This window comes from Phocoena phocoena, chromosome 15 (assembly GCF_963924675.1).
Source record: "Phocoena phocoena chromosome 15, mPhoPho1.1, whole genome shotgun sequence".
In the NCBI taxonomy this organism is placed as follows: Eukaryota; Metazoa; Chordata; class Mammalia; order Artiodactyla; family Phocoenidae; genus Phocoena; species Phocoena phocoena.
Window position 1 is genome coordinate 57631922 of NC_089233.1, and position 17169 is coordinate 57649090.

Consider the following 17169-nt stretch of genomic DNA (forward strand, 5'->3'; position numbering starts at 1 on the left):
ATCTCAGCAGCAGGTGGGATCCTAGCTGCACAAGGACCAGGAAAAGTCATCTTTAGGTCAGTTTTCCTGGATCAAGCAGAGAGTGGGTGAGGAGTCATGTGGCAGACATGCTACGGCCCTGCTCTACCCTACTTTCCACAAGAAGAGACTGTAGGAAGGTAACCCCATTGGAGTTGCCCCCCTGTGTAAAATGAAGTTAGGAACATCTTTTCCTTCTCCTCACCTCCCCACAAGCTCATTCCCTTCCCTTTGGTCCAGTGAGGAGGGGGTCTGGTGGTACAAGTTTTGCCACATCCCTTTCTTATGTAGGAGGAGATATAAACCCTCTCAGTCTTTTTAGGATTACTGATCTTCTTATAAATCACATTACTCAAATTAATTTTAAAATTATAATATGAATACTTAGAGCCCAACTGAGTTTCGTCCCTCAGTTTAAATTGTAAAAATTGTTTTACAAAAATAGTTTAAAAAAAAACCCAAAGCATGTATAGGGAGCTGACAGTATACAGGACCCTAGAGATTGAGTGGGCAAAGTATAGTCCCTCCCTGCCCTCAAGGAACACTGGTTCCACAAGAAAGAAAGTCATAAGCCAGTGAGGCAAGGACAGTAAAGGGCTGAGCACACTAACACATGAGGGCCATGGAACGGACGTCCCATTGCACTTCAGTTTGGAACAAGAAAGTCAGATCTTTCCTGAGCAGCACAGCCATGTTTAGAGTGCTTTCATAGCTTTTAAAGATTCCAACCTTAAATGACACATCTTAACTGGGAATGCTGCCTTTGCAAAAGATATGATTATCCTCGTAACTATTCAAGGAAAGGTATATTAGTGTTCACTGCCACCATCAAAGAATGATTGTATATTTAAAAGAAAATCATTTTGGCTAAATTCCCTGGGCTGTGGGTCATTTTCATTGTGTGACGTTGTCTTCCCCACATGACTCTCCACTCCCTAGCTTGCATTTTGAGGTAAATTTATAGACTGTGTCAACCTCTTGAAAATTGTCAATCCTTCCTTCTTGGTCATTTTAGGGATCATGCACTCTGTGAATACTAGAAAATTAGGCTTCTTTCCAGTATATATGCTGTGGTCACTAAAAGCCATTTTTCCCTTGAAATTTGTTTTATTTATGGGTATAATCTCAGTGTAAAGAAAATGGAATCATGTATACAAGGTGGCAAAATTACCAAGATGTCTGTTTCTTCATATAATTTATCTTAAGAGCAAGGGAACTGACACTTTAAAAAATTTAGGTGACGTAAGTATTATTCCTTATTTTGCTTTTGCAAAAATTGAGGTTTAAGAAAGTTGAGGAAAATGGGCATGTCCTCTAGCTTCTGAGTGTGGAGAAAGAAGGTGACCCTATCTTTCTGAGTCTGGAGCCTTCACATTATGATGCCCCTACTGCACCCACAAACTTGAAGCTTCTGCTGTTCCTCAAGCTGCAAAAAATTACTTTGAAATGCCGTGACCTGGCTTCCTTTTGTTCTCTGCAGATGCCATCAATAGCATGTAAAACAAATAAACTCAAGTATCTATAGACTGACCAATCAGTCAATGTATGTCCTAGCCCTGTTTCTGACAGGGCTGATAGGATCTATTCTTTTTTTTTTTTTTTTGACAAGAAAGTAGGGTTTATTGGTGGGCATGGGTAGGGAGGGGGCAGCGCCAAGGCTCTTACGAGTGCAGGGCCCACCATTTGTCCAGGGGGCCACGATTAGGGATGTACTTGACCCCACAGCCATCTGGGATGAGCCGCTTTTCTGCCACCATGTTTTCAAATTCATCTGCATTAAACTTAGTAAATCCCCACTTCTTGGAGTTGTGGACCTTCTGGTGGTCAGGGAACTTGAACTTGCCCCTGCGGAGGGCCTCAATCAAATGCTCCTTGTTCTGCAGCTTGGTGCGGATGGACATTATGACCTGGCAATGTGAACCCTGGCCACTGTGCCCTGGGGCTTTCCAAAGGCACCATGCATACCTGTCTGGAGCCTAGATTGGGGACAGCATGCCAGTCATTAATGTCCACTGGAAAGGGCTGTCTCCAAGGTCCCTTAGGGCAACCCATACAGGCAACAGGCTGCATACACTACCGAGGAGGCTGCTGTTTGCAGCCATTGCGCACCAGGCCCCCATGGGGAAAAGAGCACAGTTGGCTTAACTGGCTGCAAAGGATCTATTCTTTGACTTCAAAAAATGAAGAGTGATGGGAGTGTTTCCTATCCTCATTCTGTGAGGCCAGTATTGCCCTAATATCAAGACCAGTCAATGACATCATAAAAAAAGAAAACTCCAAACCAATATTCCTTATGAATATAGTTGTAAAAATCCTCAACAAAATACTAGCAAACCAAATTCAGCAGCATATAAAAAGGATTGTATATCATAACTAAATGGAATTTATCCCAGGAATACAAGGTTGGTTCAACAAAGGAAAATGAGTCAATGTAATACCCCCTATTGACAGAATAAAGGGGTAGGGAGAACACATGACCACCTCAATAGATGCAGAAAAAGCATTTGACAAAATTCAACATTATTTTATGATAATACTCAATAAACTAGAAGTGGAAGGGAACTTCTGCAACTTGATAAAGATTTCTATAAAAAACCCACAACTGGGCTTCCCTGGTGGTGTAGTGGTTAAGAATCCGCCTGCCAATGCAGGGGACACGGGTTCAAGCCCTGGTCCAGGAAGATCCCACATGTCGTGGAGCAACTAAGCCCGTGTGCCACAACTACTGAGCCTGCACTCTAAAGCCCCCAAGCCACGACTACTGAGCCCACATGCCACAACTACTGAGGTCTGCATGTCTAGAGCCTGTGCTCCGCAACAAGAAAAGCCACCACAGTGAGAAGCCTGCACACCGCAATGAAGAGTAGCCCCCGCTCACTGCAACTAGAGAAAGCCCACGCGCAGCAACGAAGACCCAAAGCAGCCAATAAATAAATAAATAAAAATTTTAAAAAACAAACAAAAAGACCCCACAACTAACATCATACTTAATGAAAGACTGAAAGCTTTTCCTCTTAAGGGGAAACAAGACAAGGATGCCTACTCTTATCACTTTTATTCAACATTGTACTGGAGGAGTCTAGGCAGAGCAGTTAGGCAAGAGAAAGTAATCAAAGGCATCCAGATTGGAAAGAAAGAAGTAAAGCTATATTTGCAGATATGATTTTGTAAACACAGAAACCCCTAAAGAATCCACCGAAAATCACAAGATAAATGAGTTCAATAAATTTCCAGGATAAAGATCAATATACAAAAATCAGCTGTAGGGACTTCCCTGGTGGTCCAGTGGTAAAGAATCTGCCTTCCAATGCAGGGGACGCGGGTTCAATCCCTGGTCAGGGAACCCACATGCCACGGGGTAACTAAGCCCATGCACCACAACAACTGAGCTCACACGCCTCAACTAGAGAGCCTGCACGCGGCAAACTACAGAGCCCACGAGCCCTGGAGCCTGCATGTCACAACTAGAGAAGAGAAAACCCACAGGCCACAGCTAGAGAGAAGCCTACACGCTGCAAAGAAAGATCCCACATACCTCAACGAACATCCCATGTGCCGCAACTGAGACCCAATGCAGCCAAAAATAAAATAAATTAAATAAATAAAATCAGCTGTATTTCTATGCAGTGGCAATGAACAATCTGAAAATGAAATTAAGAAAGCAATTCCAATTACAATAGCATCAAAAAGAACAATATTCCTAGGCATAAATTTAACAAAAGAAGCTCAGACTTGTACACTGAAAAATTATAAAACATCATTGAAAGATATTATAGAAGACCTAAATGAATGGAAAGACATCCTTTGTTCATGGTTTGGAAGACTTACTATTGTTAATATAGCAGTATTCCCCCCAAATATTTACAAAATCAACACAACTCCTGTCAAAATCACAGCTGCCCTTTCTTTTTTTTGTAGAAATTAACAAGCAGAATTTAAAATTCACATGGAAATGCAGGAGGCCCTGAATGGCCAAACACAGTCTTAAAAAAAGGAGAAGATTGGAGGATTCACACCTCCCAATATCAGAACTTACTGCCAAGCTACAGTATTTAAGACACTGTGATACTGGCAGATGGACAGACATACAGATCAATGGAATAGAAATGAGAGTTCAGAAATAAACCCATACATTTATGGTCAATTGATTTTCAACAAGGGTGCCAAGTCATCCAATAGGAAAAGAGTAGTCTATTCAACAAATGGTTCTGGGATAACTAGATAACCACTTAAAGAATGAAATTGGAGCCCTGCTTCACACCATACACAAAGGAACTCAAAAATGAATCAAAGGGCTTCCCTGGTGGCGCAGTGGTTGAGAGTCCACCTGCCGATGCAGGGGACGCGGGTTCGTGCCCTGGTCCAGGAAGATCCCACATGCCGCGGAGCGGCTGGGCCCATGAGCCATGGCCACTGAGCTTGCGCGTCCGGAGCCTGTGCTCCGCAATGGGAGAGGCCACAACAGTGAGAGGCCCGCGTACAGCAAAAAGAAGAAAAAAAAAAAAAAGACATTAAAAAAAAGAAGAAAGTAAAGAGACAAACCACAGGGAGAAAATATTTGCAAATCTTATATCTGATAAGAGTTTGGTATCCAGAATACATAAAGAACTCTTACAACTCAATAATAAAAAGCCTACAAAATAAAAAGATCTGCAAATACTTTGTCCCAGTCTTTTTATCCTAACAGGATCTTTTGCAGAGCATAAGTTTTTAAATTTGATGAAATCCAGTTTATCAATTTTTTTTGGTTGCTTGGTGCCTATGGATGTCCCATTGCTCCAACACCATTTGTTGCAAAGGCTGTCCTTCTGCCATTGAAATGCTTTTGCACCTTTGTCAAAATCAGTTGGCTATCTCATAAGGGATTTGTGTCTAGTATATATAAAGAAGTCTCACAACTCAATAATAAAAAGAAAAATTACCCAACTAAAAAATGGGCAAAGAATTTGAAAAGACTTTTCTTCAAAGAAGGTATACAAATGGCCAGTAAGGACATTGTTAGTCATTAGGGAAATGCAAATCAAACCCCCAATGAGATGTCACTTCATACCATCTAGGATGGATATAATCAAAGAGACAGACAATAATAATAACCTGAAGATATGGAGAAATTGGAGCCCTCATACACTGCTGGTGAGAATGTGAAATGGTTTGGCCACTTTGGAAAACAGTTTAGTAGTTCCTCAAAAAGTTAAACATAGAGCTATATCATATGACCCAGCAATTCTACTCCTAGATATATACCCAAGAGAAATGAAAACTCTTAACAGATACTTGTGCACCAATGTTTAGAGCAAGATTATTCAGAATAGCCAAAAGGTATAAACAACCCAAGTGGCCATCAACAGATGAATGGATAAATGTGGTATAGTCATATAACGGAATACTATTTTGCCACAAAAATGAATGAAGTATTGATTCATGCTACAGTATGAATGAACTTTGAAGGTATCTTTCTAAGTGAAAGGAGACAGGCACAGAAGACCACATGTTGTATGATACCATTACATGATTGCATTCCATTTTGAAATGACCAGAATAAACAAATCCATCAAGAAAGGAAGTTGTTTAGTGGTTGCCAGGGGAGAAGGTGGAATGGGAGGTGACTGCTTATGGACATGGGCTTTTGGAAGCAGATGATAAAAATGTTCTGGAATTAGTACGATGGTTGCACAACTCTGTGAATATATGAAAAACTGCTGAATTGTACACTTTACAGGGGTGAATATTATATATTACAGGGGTGAATTATATATCTCCATTTTTAAAAAGGAATGAGAGAAACAACCTTGTTGAAACACTGGAAAGTAAAGCTTATTTGCAAAATATGATCTGTAAATTTGTAAAATTAGTTTGACCCTTGAGGGAACTTCTAAGAAGTCAGATCTAAGGCTTTTCTCTTCATGATTGACCTTGGCTTTTGGTCAACTTTAGTGCTTAACACATCAGAATTTATTTTGGTTTTTTTTTCAGGTGACTATGGTTTTAGAATTTTTTAAGAAGAACGTAATAGCCATTAATAGTAACTCCATTTGAAAAGGCTACAAATCTAATTTTGGATTCTGGAAAAATAACCAAAGCAACGTCTTGTCCTTTGGTAGGATCAGCACTGAATATCTACAGGGCAGAGCCAGCAGTCCTCACCCTCTTTCAGAAGGCTATGCTGGGAGGGAAGCTGGGTTAAGGCCAGAGGACCTTTTCACACAGTGTAGGAGGTGGGAACATCATTCCCCCTTTACAGATGGGAAGCAGAAGCCCAAAAAAGATCATCCCAAAGCTGGAACCGCTAGTTTCTCATCTTTACCCACAGCTTGTTCTTAACCTTCCTCCAGAAAACAAAACTGGGCTTGAAAATAGTACTCCCATCACTAAATTTAAACGTGAATAAAAATAACTGGTATTGGTAGACTGCCTTACTGCCTCCTCAGGCCTGCCCCCAACCTGAGCTGATGACAGTCCCAGGCAGGGGGTTGGGGGTATGTAATATCTTCACTCTACAGATGAAGCAACAGAGCTTGAGAGGCATCATGATGGCAGAAGTCACACAGCTTGGGTGTCCGAGCCAAGGCCAGCCATCTGTCCTGCCTTCCTCCCTGCTCTCCTGCTGTCTCAGCAGTAATGCCAAATCTGATAAGACAAGTTATCCATGCTCCTCCTCCTGTGAAGATCTTGTCTGCTATATACACAAGGCCCTGAGAGCTCCCTGGAGAAGGGTGTTGGAAGACCAACAGCCACAGCACTGGCCACAGGACACCAAGAGCCATGTGTCCTGTCACATAACCTAAGAATACTGGGTTACTTGTTATAGGTTAAGAAACAGGTGACAGGGAGGCAGGTCAGCAGTCTGGACAAGAAATGGTGATGGTTGAACCAGGATCCCTGGAGATGAACAGGGAAGCAAGCAGGGAGGAGTTCAAGCTTTGGGCAGACGAAAGTGTAACAGACCTGGGTCCCCAGCCAGACCTGGCTACTCACCTCAGACAACATGGTTACTGCTCTGAGTTTCTGTTTCCCCATTTGTAAAGTGAGTAAATGGGATGATACCTGGTGTCCCTGGGCACTGGTAAGTGCCCAAGAAGTAGTGGCTGGAACCCAGCATCTGGCTTTGAAGAAGGCTTCCTTCCAAGCAGTGGAGCCTAGCCACCTGTCAGAGCAATCCTGCCCCATCTGCACATTTTCATAAGGTTAAATTCAGTGACTCTTGAATAACTTTTTATAAAACAAAGACAGACACTGACAGAAGGACAGTGCCAAAGTAAGGGGCCCCAGGAACTACAAGAAGCATGCTGCTGCAGGCTGTGCCATGGTTTATAGTTTCCAAGTTATGAAAACTGGAGAAAGGAGAGCCCCAGGGTCTGCCCCAGGGTGCGAGCAGTCCCTTCAGGGGCCCTGCTGCTGAGCAGGCAGAGCATTCCCTGCAGAAAGTCAGCCTCTTGGCACAGCACAGAAAATAACATTATGCTCAGTCTATCTGGTGAGAATAAACCTAAGTCAGACTCTTCTGATGGACTGAAGTAAAGAAACCTGCCTCTTGCTTTCTGTCTTCTCCCATCTGCCCTCCATCTTGAAGACACGTGACAGGAAGAGCAGGAGATTCTTCTTCAGAAGACCTTGCCGATTCGAGCCTGTTTCTTTCACTTAAAGAGTTGTGGGACATTGGAAGTCCCTTCAAATGGCTGGGCCTTGGGGGCCTGCACTTTACATTGGCCTGGGAGAGTCCTTAGCAGATACTTTGCCTCATCTGTGAATCTGTCTTTCAGCTCTGTGCAGTGTGCCTAGAAGACTTCAAGCCTCGAGATGAGTTGGGGATTTGTCCATGTAAGCATGCCTTCCACAGAAAGTAAGTATTGATGTGGAATTATTTAAGAGGACCTGAGTTTGAGGCACATTGACCAACTCACTTGTAGGCTTGGAGCAGTGCCAGACAAGCTTGATGGCTTCATGACTGGTTTATAATGCAGAAAGCTGAAAGCGTCCTACAGGCTGTTTTGTGTGTGTGTGTGTGTGTGTGACATTAGGAGGGATCAGGGTGGTGGAACGTGAATACCAAGGCAGGGCTTCAGGCACAGCGCCAGACAAGCCCACACCTCCTTGGAGCCCAGGCTATAAAGAGCTGTTTTACTGGAACTTTCCAATGAGAGTTTCCTTTCCTAAAAACTTATTTTAATCAAAACCATAGTTATGGGCTTCCCTGTTGGCGCAGCCGTTGAGAGTCCGCCTGCCGGTGCGGGGGACATGGGTTCGTGCCCCGGTCCGGGAAGATCCCACATGCCGCGGAGCGGCTGGGTCCGTGAGCCATGTCTGCTGAGCCTGCGCGTCCGGAGCCTGTGCTCCGCAATGGGAGAGGCCACAACAGTGAGAGGCCCGCATACTGCAAAAAAAAAAAAAAAAAAAAAAAACAGTTATTTTAAATCAAAATAAATAAGTCTGAACGTAAATAGTAGTGTGGGACCATCTCCTCCCCCCTCCTACAGACATATTTAATACTCCCCCTTCTCTTGCAACTTTATGTGTTTTGTATTTCTATTAGAAAACTTCATTTCTCCTCCTTCCCACCACCCTCCTCAATGTACTTCATTTTTTAAGAAGTCATGGATGACTGAGGGTATAGCATACTGACTGTAGCTTCTTGGAAAGCTGGAGTCTCTGGTTCCTCCAGAGGGTGAAATGCATTCTCCACCCAGTGGTAGAACACTTCGGGACCTGGCTGTTCACTCCAGTCCCCACCTCTGAGCAACAGATATGTTCAACATGTGAGGCATGTGGGCAGGGGGTGCCACGAGCATGGGACTGACCTCTTCCTTCTTGTGCTGTCTCGTTCTGCAGGTGCCTTATTAAGTGGCTGGAGGTTCGCAAAGTATGTCCACTGTGCAACATGCCGGTTCTGCAGCTGGCCCAGTTGCATAGTAAGCAGGACCGTGGACCCCCACAGGGGCCCCTCCCTGGGGCAGAGAACATTGTATAGCTCATCACAAGGATCAAACTGTTGCAGAAGCCAATGTCTGCGTGGAGCCAGGAGGAACACAAGCAGTCTCTGTGTTGGCTGCTCTACCTGGGGCACCAGCTGCTGCTTCCTTTGTCTAATGAAGAACTCTTGGGCCAACTAGGCTGGGAACCGAGACTTCTGGGTCTTGTGACAACCAAAGTACTCTGACACCACCCCATGCCAAGAGAAGAGGAGTAGATGAGCCTGCGGGTTTGGTTCAAGAAACCTCATGAGGGTCTCTTGCTAACTCCATTGCACTCTGTCTCCCAGACACTTATCTCCATGTCAAGGTGAATCTTTACCAAGCATAAGGGACGATAAACACAAGTGTTCGAGAAGGGAACTGAGGGCAGGTCTTTAAAGCCACCCCCACCCTGACCCTGTGGACACATGAGCTTCTATGCAGACCGTGCATGCCTTTGCAGCAGCAAACCCTCCTAGCAGCCCCAGCCAAGTAAAAACAGTGGTTACCTCAGCCCAAGCACAACCGGCTGCAGTGCCGGAGACAGTGCCAACAAGGCTTTTCACGTTATGTCCCTTTGATAAGGCCATCTTAGAACCCAAGGGCTTTGGTTACAAAAAAGCAGCAGTACCCATCACCACAGGTCCTGCCTCAAGTTCACAACACTTGCTTATCAAATCATCTAAGCTAGAAACATTAGATGTGCTTGGAAAGGTCTGGTCAAAAGCCATTTCCTCTTATTTCCCCTCCTACTCACCAGTGAGGCACAGCCAAGCTGCCATCAGGAGCCCCAGCAGGGGTTGGGCCTCTGAGCCCATGCTGTCCCTGTATGACCTGGGGGCCTCAGGGTGCTGCCCACATTCCCACATATGCAGTGTGGTTCCAGCATACCTGCTGGTCTTGGCCCACTGCCTCAGTAGGAAGCTGCTGTAAGCCCCTCACATGGCTCCAAAGAGGAGCATCTTACTGATAACGGCCAGTCCCCTTGGCCCTGCTGAGCTGAGAGGAGGATGCTAACCCCCTTGCTTCTCCCCATCCTTCTTTCTGTTCTCTTCCCTCTCTTGCCCTCTCTTTCTACTCAAAAGAAAATGCTCATCGTTGACTTAACAATTTAAAGTATCCCAAATAAGATCCCTATGTAATTCTGAAGCCAGGGAAATGCTAGAAATTGTGAATAGTTTCAGGAAGCTCCTGCAAGGCTATTCACCATTGGTGTGTGCTTCAGTATTTGGACTTGGATAACTAACTGAAAGTGTCTTTATAGGGGAGAAATGCATGCTGCTCTTTTGCTCTTTCTGTCCAACTTTTCTAGAAATGACTCAGAGTCTAGCAGGATTCATGACTATTTTGTAAGTTAGCTATGTGAAACAGCATTGGGTCAGATAGAAAGCTCTCTTCCACAGCCCTGCTCTCCACCTCCTTCCATCACAGGGGTGGGACTACTCATCAACAGCTTTGCCTCTCTGCTCCATCCCCCAAGTATGAGTGGGGGCAGTTTCTCATTGGAAATGCAGCCTGCATGATACGGAGAGTGGAGGAAACTTTGCTACTCTGTTCATGGCGTATCTCCAGGAATTTTCTTGGAATCCAGCCTCTACCGTCTTAGAATGGGCGAGGGAACCTGTCCTTGGCTCAGGTGGCTGGGATCAGATGAGGAGGAAAATTCCCATTAGCCTAGAAAAGTGCTGGGCAGAATCCAGTTTGGGAAATTACAAATCCAGTTGGTTGGAATTGGCTGTACCCTATGTGTGACCTATTCATGGTATGCTAACTGGACTGCTTCTTTAAACAGGGCAAGGGAAGTGTGGAATATTTTTATATGAAAGCCTTAGTCTGTCTGGCACCCATGAAAAGAACTATTTGTACACTCCTACTTTCACCCTCTGTTTCTGCATTCTCTATTGTGTAGCACAATAGAGTTGAATGCTGCAAAGCACCCAGTTTATAGTGAAATGTTTTCAGTGACCAATGTCAGAAGTAGGCTTACTTTGGACTAGCCTCATTAATAGCCAACACTCACCATTTTCACATAATGTCTTTGGGACAAATGTCACCTCTTAGTTATGGGGTTCCAATAGGAAATAGAACTTTTCCCTTCAAAGGAGGAATTCTTGTGTTCTATACTGCAAATTATTTCATAGCACAGCTTTTGTAGGATTATAGCCTTTCAGTGCGTCAGTACCAAGGAGACAGCCTCACGAAGTCCCTCTATTTGTAGGGAGGCAAATTAATTCATCTCACCGTGTCACAGCTAAAGGCCAGTTGGACCAGACATTCAAAGCCCATCCGTTAGAGGAAAGCTTGAGAGTGCTGTGCGCTCCCCACTAGGCACCATCATGAGTCTGCTTTACACCATGACCTCAACACTTGTGAATGTGCAGGGCTTTTAAAAACCCAGCTCTTCTAAGGTGCGTCTTGACACTGGAGTGGTTAAGAGTGTTCGCTCTGCTTATAATCATCTTCCCTTTCTTGGCTTGGTGTCCTTCTATTGCAGCATGGCCAGTGTCACCTGCAGTAGTTATTACTCTTAGCAACACAACGTGAATGTGTTTGCTCCCCACATCTGGGTCCTCCTCCAGAACGTCCCAGTGCTGCACTGCTGTAACTGAGAACGGCCAGGGTTTAATTTATGTCTTCCTTTAATTCTAATTAAAATCACAGTTTTATGTGAAGGACAAGGTCAAATCTCCATTCAAAAAAAATTATTTTTAAAGAACAAGGATCCCTTAATACTCTTTGATCAAGCTCACACCTCACAGTGAGGCTGCCCTGTCCAAATCTATCTCCATGAGTTGTTGACCTTTTGTTAATCTGTAGACACGTGAGGACTCTGGTCTGCTTTTTGGTCACTGGCAGGTAACGTGATTTTTTAACTTCATCTTAATGTGTCTTAAGCAACTCAGAGATTGGGTGTTACGTGCTGTGGGTTAGTGGAGCAAAACTCAGACTCAACTGGACTCCATGGGTGGGTGAATCATTATCTAGTTGTTACTAGGGGTACAGCTGAATTCAGCTGGCTTTAGGAACAGGGAACAAAACCAGCCTGACTTGATTCCTGGTTGAGTAGGCCTAACATGCTAGTTGTCATCTGCTGCTTTTCTTTGCCACAGTGATTTGGTTAGGCCTATTCCTAGTAGTTAAGGCCCTAGCGAAGGAACAGGACAAGACACTAATGGCCAGATGGGAGCAGGTGGCCCATGGGGAAGTCTGGGCTGAGGGATACAAGGGACCTCACACCATTGCCAAACACACTGTTCTCGACAAGTCTTGACAAAGATCCTTTCCCCAGTGCCTAGCCCCTCAAATCCATCAAACGAATGACTTCACACCCTGTTCCTTTCCACATTACCCACTCCAAAGCCTATCATCTTCATGGCCTGGTCCCATGCTGCTAAGCTGCCCTGAACGACAACTGTTTTTCTGAGAGGTTTTCTGGGAATTATGAAATGCACACAGGGAGGCATCCCCAGAGCTCTGTAGAGAAAAGGTGCTCAGCTTGATTTGAATCATCCCCTTGCCACTCACTAGCCACATCCCTTCTTGCAAGTTAGCCTCCCAAAACCTGTTCCCTTATCCACCCACCCAGGGATTATAGGAAGGGTGTCCCCACCAGCTCTTGTGGGGAATTGGCCACCATGTCTGGAGCCCAGCAGGCAGGCCTAGAGTCATGGGGGCTGGTGCTACTAGGTGACACCGTCATGCTGGCCACATGGGGCTCCTCTGTTGTCCCGGTAGAAACAACCTCAGCAGAGAGCCTCCTGAGATGTAGGGGCTCTCCCCTGGGTCCCAGTTCACCTGGCTCCCTTCCCTTTCCCCTCTTGATCTTCCTTAGTCACTTTCGTTTACCTTTGCCCACGGTGCTCCCCAACATGGTTGCTCAGTGCTGAATATTCCCTAATTTTTTGAATAGGTAATCCCTTCAAGTGGTTCACAAATCATAAACAGTTAAGTCTTCCTTGCATCCCTGACCTCCAAGCAAGCCAAGTTCCTCACCCCTTGAGCACCCACTATTAGTTCCTTGTGGATTCTTCCAGAGATTATTTATGCATATACAAGTACATACACATGGATGTATATATGCATGGGGCGTGGGTGTGTGTATATATATATACACAGACACACACACACAGTTGACACTTGAACAACACAGGTTAGGGGTGCTGACCCCCTGTACAGCCTGCGCATCACTTTACAGTCAGCCCTCTATATCCGCGGTTCAGCATCCAAGGATTCAACCAACTTTGGATCATGTAGAATGTATTCATTGAAAAAAATCCACGTGTAAGTAGACCTGCTCAGTTCAAACCTATATTGTTCAAGAATCAACTGTGTGTATGTGTATAAGTTTTTTTCTTTTTTACTTGTGTAATACCAGACAAGTATATTCAAGGAACATTCCTAGTCATGTGGGAAGAACCATCCCAGAAATCAGAATATCTGTAAAAAGTGAGCCCAGAATTGGGGGATATTTCTATAATCACATTCCTTTTGAAGAAGGCATATTTTCCACTGATTGCAGCATGATGAAATTCTAGTTTGCTATCCCAATCAAACTACAATCCCTCCCTGACCCTAACTAACCACTGATGCCCAAACAAGAAGACAGCACAACCAGTTTCCAGCCTATCTTTCTGAGTCTGTTGCAGGGCACTCAAGAGCTGGCTCCACAGCCAAAAGCAACAGCACAGTCCAGCAGCTTTTGCAGGAGCCTGGACAGGCTGCAGCCGCACCTCAGCCCCCCAATCCAGTTTCAAGTGAGGACCAAGAGCCCAGCAGTGACGTCTGGTTACAACTGTCATGGTTTCTTAGGCAAGCCCATGTTTTTGAGGCAGGAGTTTGAGAAGCAGCAGTAACTGAAGGCTGAGACATACTTCTGTTTTGTGGGGCAGATGTCTCAGATGTTGCTAAGCCAATAGGTGGTCAGCTGCCTCAGCATTAACAGCGATATGGCCGAACGTTCAAGTTCATGAACCTACTCCCTTTCCCTTCCCACTCTTTATGAACACACTAAAAAGAAAATGTTCCCATAGAATTTCTCCTCACCCAACATTTTTTCAACAGCAATTATCCCACCAACATTTTCTTTAAAATTAAGTTCATTCTTGCCCCTGCAGGAGATCCAGGTTAAAGCTGCTTCCTCCAGGCAGCCTTGGGGGGAGGGGCATGGACTTGTGCCTCTCATTCCTCACCCACCTCCTTGGTATCCTGCCACACAGAACAGCAGCCCAGGGATTCCCTAGATTAAAAGTGCAACTTGGGCCCCTGACCTGAAACTTGCAAAGGAATTGTATGTGAAACTCCACTCTTCTGTCATTTGATGAACCTCTTGTCTTTTTCATCGTTAGCATTTAGGAATTTGAGTAAAGGAGATGAAAGTGTCTAAATTCTGGTGAAAGGTGCAGTTGTTAACTGGAAAATGCTGGGTCATGTTCCTTTAGTAGATTAACGAAGGCTTCCACGTGCCATGGAATGTGCTTCCATTTGACTGGGAACATGAGGAAAACAGAGGGGCTTGTTCAGTAAATATTATTCCAGTTCAGCTTCAGAGCCTAAACTGTTGTTGCAAGATGCAGTTTTATTCCACTTTTAGACCAAGCATCAGCACACTTGGCTTACCGACCCAGTGCTCACTTCTGTGGCTGTAGTGTCAGGGCCTCCCTGCTCCAGGGACATGTACCCACATTGTGGGCCCCACCAGTGTCAAAGGACTTGTCTATTCTTCCATGAAGCCCCTCTCAGCTCCCTAGGCCAGTACAAGCCTGGCGGACCTGTGTCTCGGGCCAGGTGCACACCATCCCTCCATCCACCCCTTCCCTCCCAGGCACCCCCGCTAGAGCAGGAGAGGCAGATGGGGCTAGTGTTAGGAAGTCCTTCCTGGTAACAGCTCAGTCTTCCAAGAGAGTGTTCCTGAACTGTCATCTCTGGGTCTCTTGACAGATCTTTGCCAGAAAGAGTGGATATTAGTCCTATAGTTTTAAGCCCATTGGGGTTTATTCGCTAGATATCGTATAACTCCCTCAAAAAAAGGTTTATGAAATGCTGAACCTCAGGTTTCATAGACATGTTTGTACACTAAGAATTATGCAGCAGAATATTTTTAAACATTCGCAGTTTTTTGTAAGCTATATATTTTTGTATATTTAATTGCTATTTTAAAATTTTAATGCATTTTGCTAATTACTCTTGTTTAAAAAATAAGACATGCATGTAACTGACTTAAATGTAAATAAAAAGCAGATTTAAAAAATACTTTGTGCTGAGCATGTACACACCCTTGGTCACCCACATCCCACTTAAGCCCATGTAGCAAGAGCTGAAGAGTGGTTCTGAACAAACAGAATTGGTCAACAGCAACAGGTGATTGTGACAGAGGAGCCTGGCTTATCTCTCCCCATGGTGTGGGGTGCCAGTCAGGGGTGATGAGTGGAGCACCAGGCCACAGCAAAGGAGAAGGCAGAGAGGCCAAGGCCCCCCTGCCACCCTGGCCTCAGCACCACAGGTGTGGCTGGACACAGTCAAGCGGTCTCCCAAATGTGGACACCAGTGCTCAGGAGGTTGCAGTGGTGGAACTGGCCCATGGCCTCACCCCTCTAGCTATATCCCAGGTCTGGAAATACCAACTATTCTGTTGGGAGGAGAAAAAAACATCTCCTGGTCCAAAGCCATCCTGTGGCAGCTACTGTTTCTACTCACCAACCCTCACTAGGACTCTGCAGCTCAGCTTTGGCCCCATAGCTTCAGGGAAACTGCTCCCCCTCAAGGCCATCCATGGCCCTGAAACCAAATCTGTGCCACCTCTGAAACCTCCTCTTAATGCAGGTGCCTGGAGAGCTCCTCTCCCCTCAAGTCTCCAGAGCAACAGGCCCCCTGCACTAGTCCCCTCTGACCACTCTTCGGTGTTCTTCGCAGCCTCTTCCTTCTCTGCACATCTCTTATTATTCTCACTCTACCTTGGGATTCACTAAATTCCCACCTACATTTTACCCACCTACATGCACATCATTCTCAGGTCTCTGACCTAAATATCCAGATACCTATTTGGCATCAAAAATCAGGCAGCCCAAAACCAAGTCTCCCCAGCAAGCCTAGGTGCCCTCACAGAACCTCCTTCCCCCACTTCCAATCTCCACATCTCTAAACTCAACCCTCTAAAGCATCTCTCTCTACCTGACCATCCACTGCTCCCATCTTGGTTTGGCCACCTTCCTTTCACACCTGGACCATGACCACAGCCACTACCACCCCCACTGCCTCTAATAGGGGAGTGTGGGATGGGACCCTCAGGCTAGTATTTGGAGGGCTGACTGGAAGGGATAACTGCTGAGATGAAACAGGGCAGTGGCTTAGACCAGGGTGGTAGCTGTGGTGACAAGACTGAGTTTGCATGCATCTCACAAACTGGAGGTAGTGAAGTGGCAGGAAACCGGGAGAGGATGCTGGCGGAGCTTCAGGGGAGGATGGAGACATTTCTGTGTAAAGATGGCCTTGGAGATACAGAAGAGAAGGGAAGCGGGAAAGGGGAAGGGGGAAGAGGGAAGAGAAGGCAGTCAATGCCTTGGGACTGGAGCTCAGAGGCAAGGGCTGGGCCAGATATGCTACCTTAGAAATCAGAGTCAAGGTGAGTGCTGATGACTGCTTAAGGAGATCAAGGATTGAGCCTGAGGGCTAGCAATATCTAATTATCTTCAGTGGAGAATAAATTGGCAGAGACAAAGTGGCCTAGGAGATAGAAGGAAAAGCAAGAGGGGTCTGCAGTGTTAAAACTGAGGAAGATGAGAACATGAAATGTCCATTAGATTTAGCAATGAGATTCACTGGAGTAAGAAGGATGGGCTGAGCACAAAGCACAAAAAAGTCACAGAGGCAGTTTCTCAAGAGCAGGAAGTGGTGAATCCATGGAGGTGGAGGGCGACTTCAAGGCACAAGAGGAAAGGGGGCTCTGCCGGATTCTAGCTGTGTGACTTTGGGCAGTTTCCTCCTCTGTTAAGTTATGGAGATGACAAGGGCTGCATGACACGACCCACAAAAAGCAATGGCACAGCCTCGTGAGCACAGTAACCGCGGGGAGAGCAGACGGAACCCCACAAGGCCTCAGAGGTCAACCTGGATCTCCATGGGCAGCGAACAGGTTCACGCTGCCTCCATTCCTCGGTCCAGAGGAAGAAGCCAACCTCTACCAAGACTCCATCTAGAAACCTGTCTC

The 17169-nt window shown here is 45.5% G+C and overlaps 1 protein-coding gene and 1 non-coding gene across 2 annotated transcripts in view; one reads left to right on the forward strand and one right to left on the reverse strand.

Annotated features, from left to right (window-relative positions):
• Positions 1-8983, forward strand: part of RNF24 (ring finger protein 24) — a 42434-nt gene extending 33451 nt beyond the window's left edge. Inside the window, exons 4-5 of the mRNA XM_065893107.1 lie at positions 7779-7858; positions 8845-8983. Coding sequence (XP_065749179.1) covers positions 7779-7858; positions 8845-8983 — 219 coding nt within the window. The remainder of the gene's footprint in view (positions 1-7778; positions 7859-8844) is intronic.
• On the reverse strand, positions 2039-2173 carry LOC136135819 (small nucleolar RNA SNORA70). The gene has a single exon (XR_010656653.1). It is a non-coding gene; the product is annotated as a small nucleolar RNA SNORA70 (small nucleolar RNA).
• Positions 8984-17169: the final 8186 nt, after the last annotated feature.